General features: G+C 39.7%; 1 protein-coding gene across 1 annotated transcript; it reads right to left on the bottom strand.

Annotated features, from left to right (window-relative positions):
- Positions 1-362: 362 nt before the first annotated feature.
- On the bottom strand, positions 363-5311 carry LOC136679269 (protein FAM163B-like). The gene is made up of 3 exons (XM_066657704.1): positions 5175-5311; positions 3058-3173; positions 363-1802 (listed from the first exon to the last, which is right to left on the bottom strand). Exons 2-3 carry the CDS (start codon positions 3148-3150, stop codon positions 1296-1298), a joined length of 600 nt encoding a protein of 199 aa, XP_066513801.1. The 5' UTR covers positions 3151-3173; positions 5175-5311; the 3' UTR covers positions 363-1295.
- Positions 5312-11422: the final 6111 nt, after the last annotated feature.

The following is an 11422-nucleotide window of genomic DNA, read 5'->3' as shown; positions in this document are numbered from 1 at the left end:
TTTTTTATACCATGGAAGCAATGAACACCTGTTCGACTGATACTCCTGCATCTTATTATCTGCCATTGAGTGAGTCCTGACACTTGAACATGTAATATTTGAAATTGTATGCAATTTATTATGCTCCTTTGTGAGAGAATCCAGCTAATGTAATGTAGCACTGCTGTTACCTCAGTGTATAAAAGGCAATCAAAATTTTATTGTAGAAAAAATTGCACATATTATGTTACATCTCAAAATGTGATAAATAAGATTCTATCACTCATGATTCAGTGTGTGTTGTATTTAAGTCTAGAAAAATCAAGAATATTCCTGTTATGATGAAAGACTGCAGAAACCAATAGGTTGGGACAAGTGTGGTTGCATTTAAGCATGATCCATCTTCTTTCACATTTTAAAAAATATTTCTATATTAACATCGACCATCAGTTGACAACTGACTTCATGAGTGGAAGAACTGATGCCACCTGCTGGTCCAATCACAGAAAATAACCATGAATAATTTGCTGGTATACCACAAAATATATAAACGTGATCATCAAAAATACCAAACAGAACTGTGCAGAGTAATTAATGACTACTTAATTTAGTGAAACAATTTAATTACTTCAATAAATTCACAAGATGTAAAACATTAAGAAACGGGTGAAATCTCAAAATAGGCCTCACAAAGCCACAACAACATGTCTGCAGCAATTCACATACAGATAATCACACATACAGCCCATAATTCCTGTGTATCAACACTCCAACAAGCAGCACGTCATAGTTAGCTCAGTTCAACAGTTTAAAAAAACACAATACGCAAATGTTTTCATGGTCTAATACTTCACTACAGTAATCTAGTGACGATACTACAGAACACATGACACAACTAGTATAATCCTGTCCAGATCTTATTCAAGTTTGCATGCCATGAGTGAGCCCTCTTACTTAGTTAAAACATTATGATGAAGGTGTCCATATTGTCCCTTTCCATCTGATGTATTTCGTCAAGAATATCCCTTATATTATATATTATATATATGTATATTTATATATATTATATTGCTTGTTTTTGCAAGCAAACAGAATTCTAGAAAAATTCCTATCCATTTATATATGTGTATAGAACAACTATAACATATATCTAAGTTTAATCTATGATAGGCTGTGAGCCCTTACGCAGTAAAAACCTTACATTTTAGCTTTCTATTAAGAGTCTAGCAGTCTATTAGGAGTGTCAAAGCAGAATTCCCTGGAATGCTTCAAGCCTCATCAAGTTTCAGCCAGGTGCCCCTCTCCATCAAAAAGCACTACACATCAGTGCTGACGCTGTGGTGAGTAACCACCTCCCTCATAGTGACGGAGTGGATGAGGTTGAGCTTGTTGAAGTTGGGCATGTCCACAGGCACCACAGGCAGGTCTAACTCCTGCTGCTGCAGAGACTTGTAGCTGATCCTGCCCCCTCCATTCCGCAGCCCCTCCTGGGGGTTCAGGTAGAAGGGCAGGTAGCCGGAGCAGGAGGGGCAGAAATTATAGGAGCGGATGGGCCTGCGGGGCAGCGCAGGGCTGTAGCGGTTGTAGATGGATGGTCCATTTGGCTCGTAAGGCTCGGCAGTCATGAGCAGCTGGTTAGATGAAGAGTAATTTGGAGGTGTGTGAAAGCCCTGTGGGCTCGGAGGACTTGGAAGACTCTGGGGGCTTGGGCTTGGTTCGCGAGATGGACTGGGTGATGATTTGGTAAAGTCAGGCTCCTCCTCCTCTTCCTCCTCCTCCTCCTCCTCCTCCCTCTCTGACCCCTCTCTTTTGCAGCAGTAATACTAGCATCAGCAAAGTTTCATTATGTTGTGAATGGAAAGAAAAGGAAATAGAACAACAAAGCATTGGATTTAAGGCAGCAATGTCTTATAATACTATACAAAAATGTCACAGTTCACCATTTAAAATGTCAGTATTTTAATATGTTTTCATATTATTAAACTGGGGTTACTTTTGCTTATGACATTAAAAGTGCACCTGTCGACATTTTAAAGATTAATATAGTAGCAAATTCATTCATTCATTAACAAGGTGGGAATACACCCTGGGGGGGGCAGTCCTTCACAGAGCAACACAGACACACTCACTCGCAGTCACACAGCTCCAGGGACCTGGAGCTTGTGGGTTCGATTCCCGCTCCGGGTGACTGTCTGTGAGGAGTTGGTGTGTTCTCCCTGTGTCTGCATGGGTTTCCTCCGGGTGCTCCGGTTTCCTCCCACGGTCCAAAAACACATGTTGGTAGGTGGATTGGTGACTCCAAAGTGTCCATGTGAGTGAATGTGTGTATGTTGCTCTGTGAAGGACTGCCCCCCCTCCAGGGTGTATTCCCGCCTAGTGCCCAATGATTCCAGGTAGGCTCTGGACACACCACGACCCTGAACTGGATAAGGGTTACAGATAATGAATGAATGAATGAACACAGAGCAATGGTACAAGTTTAATTTAGAGCACTATATAAGTTTGAAAGGGAAATTCTAATATGCAGCTGGTGAATAAAAAGCTAACTTTAGTCTTGTGTTTTATCAGATTTCCCATTCCTCTATAAATTATGCTCTAAATTAAAATTGTACAGTTTCTCTGTGGGGGGTGCTGAATAAATAGAAGGGCCCCCCTGAATAAGAAGTATTTGTTTGGCTCTGGTGGCACAGTGGCGAGATGTGTGAGTGTGTGTGGCGCTGTGAAGGACTTGCGTCCCCTCCAGGATGTGTTCCTGCCCTGCGTCCAGTGATTACGGGTAGGCTCTGAACCCACCGCAAACCTGAACTGGATAAGGGGTTCCAGACAATGAATGAATGAATGATATGCTGGTGCTCTAGTGCATCCTCTGGTGGCCAAATGTCAGCTAGTTGACAATCCATCTTAAAATCCATGTTGAGATACATCTTATATTCATGTAGAACACAGTGACTCACAGATTTCGAATACTGAATAGGCACAACTATATTTTAGATATTTCCAAACTGATGAATTTCCAAACTTTGATAAATAAATTAAGTGTATTCTAACCCTAAAAATACAGTGGCTGAAAGTGTTTACCTGCAATCTACAGTAACACAGCACTGTAACAATCGTCAGTAAGATGACTGCTGCTATGATTCCTCCTGAGATGACCACTGTTCCGGCTGTCATTCGAAATCCTCTCCATCAACACTCTGCACATGTGCACAAGTAGCAGAAAATAATACCATAATAAATATGTATTGTGTTTATATAAACCAGGTAACTCACCAGATGTGATGAAACAAGATTAATGATGACACCGTTGTTACAACTTTGCCTCACAGCTAAATGCTCACTACGGTGTATTATAAGATATGGCTATCCTTCAAGTGACATACACATCAAATCCCCATTATGCCATTTTTCTGAAGAAATTCAAGTGTGAATGCTGCCAAAAATATGCCACCCTGTAAGACAATCATGATGTACTGCAGCTGATTGTGCATTAGTGGGACAAAAATAAAGTCCTAAAATAGAATCTGCTTTGAGACATGAGATGCTTCAATCTTAATGAGGAGCAACATGAAAAGATTCATTTGACTTTCCTACATCTTGGCAATGGTCTTTCTAGGAGCAGACATTTGTCAAAAGTCATTATCTACTGAAAACCACCAGCTTTGTATTATATTCAGACTTATGAATATGACCACTGTAGATCTGTCAGAATAAATTTGGATAATGCAACATGTTTTTTAATTCTGTTTACATCAGAAATAAATGAAATGTAACTCACTATGTTTCTTCTTCTGCCTGACTAATCATCTGTGCATCCTCTATTAGGGTTTTCAGTTAAAAATTTCAGTGGAATAATGGCAGTATTTAGACTCACCCCAGGCCACACAGTGTCATCACTGTTATGCAAAAAGCTTCATGTTATCAGATATAAAGGGTCATTAAAAGTCAACAACATAAGAACATTCAGAAACTCTAATGTTAAGTGATGAGTTTGCTCTCAATCCGTTTTGAAGCTTTGTTCGCACTAAACTTCAGGTCTGATTACGATCAGCTCTTGAAATAAACAAAAGCAGATGGCACTGGACCAAATGTTTGCTTCTATGATTTTATATTTCAGGAACAGACATTAGAACAAGGTCGACGGCTTGTCTGACGAAATGAGGAAAACTTGAACTGTTGTGGGAGTTTGTGTGTGAGTTTGTACGTGGTGTGTTTGCATGATTGTGGATGTAGAAGCAAGTCAGTGTATGAAGATTGGTGGCCATGTTATATAACTCATTTCTAAGGTTGGCAAAGAGGACAGACTTATTTTAAAAAAAATGAAACACTTTTAAAGGATTAAAAGTATAATTCACCTATTTCTGAATCTATCCACAAAACTTCTACAAGTCGGCATGATAAGCACTTACAATCCATGTCATTTTCAATAGATATACTAAGCAATTTAAACACCAGAAAACCAGGAAGCACGTTGAGGGGAAAACACACTGAGACTAAGCCTAGACTAAAAAAGAATTTCTAAAGATGATACCTATAGGCACTGCAGTTTAATCTAAGCCTAATCTGAGTTACAGGAATCCTGCAGACATTTATGTAGCACAATGTTTTGCCATATACGTTATACTTGGTATACCTGCATAAAATATTAAAACATATTTATTGTATAAGACGTATCAGTACCACGTATGTTGACTGATGGAGTGTTGACCTTGACCTTGTAATTTGAACTCTTAAAGGAAAATTCCACCAATTCCAAAATTTCTGAACATTTGTGGCATTAACACGTACATTGTTTTAGAGGTTTCTGTTTTATTTTAATGTTAAAAATGCTTAGAGAGTGGTTAATCAGATAAAAAAGCAATGTATTCAGAACAATTGCTTATAACTTATTGTGAACTCTTCAGAAATCTGTTTCTTATCACTATATTGTTCATTTTTTTCTAAATAAAAAAAAAAAGTCGTATTAAATTACTCTAAAGATTTTGCACACTTCATGTAGACATTTCTAAAATTCGGTGCTATTTCCCTTTAACAGATTCTTTGAAACGAGTCTGAAAATAAATTATTTAGTGGCGCAATGTTAATTTGTTATACCCACTGAGGAAGTACAATATTAATATTACTTACAGATTACATAATAGCAGAAAACAAATATGTGCTAAAAGTATTAGCTAATGAGGCGGTTTGCCTGTTGTTACCTGAATGAAGCCCTGGTAGTGAATTCTCACTGTCCACTCGGCGTCACCAAAACCGTTGGTTCAGGCAGGAAACCAACCTCAAAACTGTTGAGTTACTCTCTGTCTCTCCCTCCCTCTCTCTCTAAAAGATATCAATCCACTTTTGTCCCGATGTAACTTACTTCTGGGTGATTAAAAAGCCTGAATTGGACTTCTTCGACACATACTTCCAAATAAGTGGCTAATATCTGCAGCCAGTAAATGTGTCCAACGGTAGCGTTAGCCGTCCTTGTTCGGAGCTTAGACACTTAGCTGATTCTTCTTGAACTTTCCTCAGGTAATTCGCAATACTGCTCGAGACGAAAGATTTATAGCTGGTCATGTCTAGAAGTCCGTTGCTATGATAGAAAGGGTTTCTTCAAAATAAAAGGCTATTCATCCACTGTAATAACGTATTAAATAAGGTGTGAATGGATTCTTGTGTTTCAGAATAATCTCCCCTCAGTCCAAGACAAACACCGGTGAAGAAGCGAAGAGGAAACAATATCACGAGCATCAGTTACCTGCGCCTGAAAGCTGCGCTCTTTCTTTTTCTGGAGTGTTCAAGAGTCCTGCTTCACTGATGCTGTTGGAGAGAGCTGTAGCCTGTGAGGTGGAGTTAATGCTGAACTGAAGCAGAGTCTTCTGGACACTGTCATCTATCCGAACTACTCCGTTTCATTTACAAATCCACCATAAATCATACGCAATCTTTCATTCACACTTTTCTTCATATTGCCACAACTTTTCCATTGCTTTATATTCATACACCAACTCATTGCTTCATACACCATCTCATGCAGAAAATGCAATTAAAAAGAGTTTGTTAATGATGTCCCGTAAGAGCAGTACTCAAATATGTACAAATAAATATAAATATACATTTACTGGCCAATGGCTTATAGCTATACCCATCTTATGTCTACAAATTTTGTTCATTAAATCACTTCAGTCACTTACTATACTGGTACATGGTTGTTCTACAGTATGCACACTTTTTGTACTGTATGTTATCATTAAACTGTCCCCTGCCATGTACAGGGCCAGGATACTTATCATTCGTTCATTGTCTGTCCAGTTCAGGGTCACGGTGGGTTCGAAGTCTTCCTCGAATCACTGGGCGCAAGGCGGGAACACACACTGGAGGGCGAAACACACTCACACATTCACAGTACTGGACACGTTTGAGTAGCCAATCTACCTATCAATGTGTTTTTAGACAGTGGGAGGAAACCCACACAGACACAGAGAGACCACAACAAACTACTTACAGACAATCACCCAGAGCTGGCCTTGATCTCACATCCTCAGGGCTTGGAGCTGTGCGACAGCAACACTACCTGTTGCTCCACTGTGCCGCCCCATTGCTGATATGTGAAAAACATAATATACAAACCTGATATATTTACACAGGTAAATTCCTGTGAAATCTTTCATTAAATTTAAAGTGTTAGGGAAAAAGTAGGAGATCTATATTCAGCAGATTACACTGAAGCCCCAACAACTCAATGCAACTTCAAAATTGACAACCATTTAACTTTATTACAGCTTTTATTATTTATATTCAGAAGTACTGTGGTAGGGATATTATTCCACGTGTTGAAAATGGAATCCTCGTGGATCAAAATTTAATGTTTATTTTCAAAATAACAGCTTCTGCACAGTTGTCTGTTATTGTTTTATATCGAATCTCTCCTGAAATGTCTGTTGACTAATGAGTACCTTCATGGATGTTTGATCTGAAATGTTGGTCTCTAACTTAAGCACAAAACTTTTATGATTTCTCTCAAACAACGGCCACTTATTCACAACCAAATCCTTCAAGAGAAAAGTAAATATATGTTATAGACAGGTCTGTATACTCTGTATATCTCACACTCTTACACATATGAACACAGACATACACACACAGAGAACTACACACTCTTTTACTTTAAAGTCTCTTCTTTCTTTTAACTTGCCACCACCTCTGTCCTGCTACTAGCAGCACTTTGAGTACCACTAAAAGGAGATCACACAGGAGGGTGGAGAAAAAACAGATTTTTATTTCATGAATTATTAAACTGTCAAATATTAAAGGAGGCTGAGATTCCAATGTATTGTGCGGATGCAGCTCTGAAATATTCATGCATGGAGATGCAGGGTATGGAGTGGTTATTTTTCCTCTCCTGCATCCTCTGTCCATGACTGTTTTCAGAATCCCCAAAGGAACCTCTCAGGCTCAGCAGCAGCTGCCTGGCATGGGGTGAATTTCAGGGCCCAAATGAAGCAATGAAGAAGTTTGAGAGAGACAGGTGGAGATAAACAGCCTGCAATGCTGGCTCCGAAAACCTACACATGTGCTACATTATCCATCCATCCATCCATTATCTGTAACCGCTTATCCAGTTCAGGGTCACGGTGGGTCCAGAGCCTACCTGGAATCTTTGGGCGCAAGTCGGGAATACACCCTGGAGGAGGCGCCAGTCCTTCACAGGGCAACACAGACACACACACACATTCACACCTACAGACACTTTTGAGTCGCCAACCCACCTACCAACGTGTGTTTTTGGACTGTGGGAGGAAACCGGAGCACCCGGAGGAAACCCACACGGACACAGGGAGAACACAAACAGTCACCCGGAGCAGGAATCAAACCCACAACCCCCAGGTCCCTGGAGCTGTGTGACTCCGACACTACCTGCTGCGCCACCGTGCCGCCCCGATGTAAATACAGTTTTACTAAATTGACATATGCCAGAACACATCATATTTACATATTTTTCACTATTCCCTTTGCAGCAAGAAGAACATCTATTGCTGCTTTGTGTATTGTGGATGCATAGGGACATCATTCCAGAAGAGACGGAAATTGGAACGACAAAAATCAGGTTGTGTAACGCAACTGGATTTTGCAATCTTAGAGGTTTGTCCCACTTCATTTCTCCAATAATATTTTATTTGAATCCTTTCCAATAGAATGGCCACACATTTTTTTTGTTCCAATAGAGCACAAGTGAACCACATTTCCCTCGGTTCAGTTATAACAATTTCACATTGGTTTAAGCTCAGCTCATTTTGATGGAAAAATCTTTCATGCTTTTGCCAAGGTTAAAAGTAACCAGATATAAGCCTCACTGCCCTTAACCCAGTGGTCCTGGTGGGCCACTGCCCTACATGTTGTAGTTTTCCCCTCACTAAATCACACACACTTCAGTGTCTGAAGGAGTTGCTAATTTTATAGAAGCCAGAATGACTGTTCTTGAACATCTAAGAAAGTTTTCCCTGCAAGTTTCTGTATTGTTCTTTCTCATCACCAAACAGAAATATCCTTTACTTCTTTCCACGACCATTCACAATACCCACAAACACTATCAAGACTGCCGAACACCTTCTGTCAGATAAGAAAGCTATTCTCTTTCTCACTAAGTTTGCAGCAAAACAAACTAAAACATTGCTGTTGTTTCATATCAAGCTCTGGGGCAAACCTGAATGCATCTCAAATGCAAAGTGACAGCTTGTTTTTAAGTTTGTGCATCATGCAAAAAACAAACAAACAAATAAATAAATAAACAGAGTACAAGGGTTTGTTTCTATTCATTGTCCGCTTCATCAGAGTAGTTTGCTGTTTCATTGGCTGTGTGGCATTTATTACAAGACTGTCTAATTAAACTTAGACAAATGAGCCAGAGGCAAGCTGCTCTGAAAAATGTCTTAGTCATCCAAAAATGTGCTCCCAAGGTTGGTCCTCAGAGAGACACTGCAGAAATGCACTGATGTTGCCTGCTTATTTTTAAGGACCCTTATGTATGTATTAGCTTGGATATAATTACAGCAAAAACACATTCTATTTGTGGAAATGTTTAATCAAAGTATTAAAAAATATTTGTGTTGAAATAAGTTCTAGAAGAAATACAAAATGTCTTTCATTGAAAATGTTTGTTTCTTTAATTTCATGAGTTTTTAAGCGCTTATCCAGTTCAGGGTCGCGGTGGGTCTAGAGCCTACCTGGAATCATTGGGCACAAGGCAGGAATACACCCTGGAGTAACCTTTCACAGGGTAACAAAGACACATTCACTCACACCTACGGACACTTTTGAGTCGCCCATGCGGACAACACACCAACTCCTCACAGACAGTCACCCGGAGCGGGAATCGAACCCACAACTTCCAGGCCCCTGGAGCTGTGTGTCTGTGACACTACCTGCTGCGCCACCATCGCACCCAATTGTAATCCAAATATAGTTAAAAGTATTTTTACTTGTTTAAGTGATTACTTTAGTAAAATATGTAAAAACCCTAAAAACATCTAGAGTTAAATTGCAAAGGTAGCAGCCCCAAAAAACACTTAAGCTGTGATGAACTTACAGAACTGTTGTGGAAACTTACAGAATTGATTGGCATAAGAAATCAAGTTATTCAACTCTATTCTAATTTTGGACAAAATTCTTCTGAATGTGAGATGAAATTACTCATTTCATTCATTTTTGCTTAAAAGAGGATGTGACCTGTTACTTTTCAGCATGTCATACATGTACAAATGTGGGCAGGCAGGTATCCTTGCAGCTGTTCTATGCAAATGTGTTGGAAGACAAAAAGCCATGTATATTTGATAAACTACAAGGCTGCCTCATCACTCCTTCCTCCGAGCAGCAGAGTTTTAAGGGCGAGAGGAAAGTGAGCGAGTGGAATTAACTCCCGCCTTCACTGAAAGCAATACTGACTGACTGTGGGGTTCATGCTCAGCTTTTAGACCTGATGTTTTATTAAACGTATTTACATTTTTATAAATGAGCCAGTCTGCCATAATTTGATCAAATGAAAAAAAATTAGTAATGCTGAATTACCCACAGTCAGTTCATTCATTCATTATCTGTAACCCTTATCCAGCTCAGGGTCCAGAGCCTACCTGGAATCATTGGGTGCAAGGCAGGAATACACCCTGGAGGGGGCACCAGTCCTTCACAGGGCAACACAGACATTCACTCACACTTTTGAGTCACCAATCCACCTACCAACCTGTGTGTTTGGACTGTGGGAGGAAACCGGAGCAAACCCCCACAGGCACAGGGAGAACACACCAAACTCCTCACAGACCCGGAGTGGGAATCGAACCCACAACCTCTAGGCCCCTGGAGCTGTGTGACTGTGACACTACCTGCTGAACCACCGTGCCGCCCTACAGTCAGTTCAGTATGTATGAATATCGTAAATGAATATTGATCAAATATACTGAGAGTTTAAAGTCTAGTTTGCAAAGCCCTTAAAACATTACAACCCTGATCAGGATGACGTAAGCTTACAGGCTGTAAGCATTTGTTTAAAACCATTGTGTAATGTGTTTATATTTTGCAGCTGTCCTGTATAATAAATGGTATGGTTTTGAAATATTAAGTATTTAAGTACTATTGATTTCTGGGCATGTTCTTTTGATTAAATTAACTTTTGCATTCAGTTGTTGTTTTGCCTTTGAATGAGCTAATAAATTTAATTAAAGTCATTGCAGTGGCACATAAGATGCAGTCAATAATCCCAATGGCAATGCCATGTATTTCACACCATAACCAGTGAATATTTGGCAATAACAAGCAGAATGTTAAAATTGTCAGCTTTTGTTCATTACCCTTTCAGATGATTTGTTTTTAGCACTGATCATTAAGCCTACCTTAAAAAAAGTAAAGTGTTCTTAACACCCCTCTTGAATTGAAGGCTAAATGCACCTAATGCAACAGTCATCACAGGACAAGGACATTATGTTTGTCATGCATCAGCTTACAAACATCATCAGGACAAATTACAAGTCATTTTTTCGAAGGCCAATTAAGGCTAGAAAAACTATGACCTCATAACTATTTCTCTACCACCCTCCCGCTGTAACTGTCATCACCAGCCAGGACTAACATCATGTGATTTGTGATGTGATTTGAAAGATTTCCTCTGCAACATTTCATGTAAAAATGCAAGCATGAGTTCAGATGAGCCTCACGGCTGGTGCATTAGCCTAAATACTGGCAACGCTGAGTATTTCCACCCTGGAAGAGAAAGATAACAGGGTGATACTGAGCACACCTTTGCCATTATTCCACATGAGGGAAAATTTACTAGGGCATTTCATCTGAGTGCGATGAGAAGGCCAGAGGAGAGTAAGAGTAAGAGCATCTTTTATTTATCCATTCAGAAGTGCAGCAAATTCAGTGTCCTTTTGGCAAAAAAGCACTCATGCATCTCCATCATGGAGTAGAGACT

Source organism: Hoplias malabaricus, chromosome Y (assembly GCF_029633855.1).
Source record: "Hoplias malabaricus isolate fHopMal1 chromosome Y, fHopMal1.hap1, whole genome shotgun sequence".
NCBI lineage: Eukaryota > Metazoa > Chordata > Actinopteri > Characiformes > Erythrinidae > Hoplias > Hoplias malabaricus.
The sequence above is the reverse complement of the archived record's forward strand: the minus strand, read 5'-3'. Positions and strand labels throughout refer to the sequence as shown.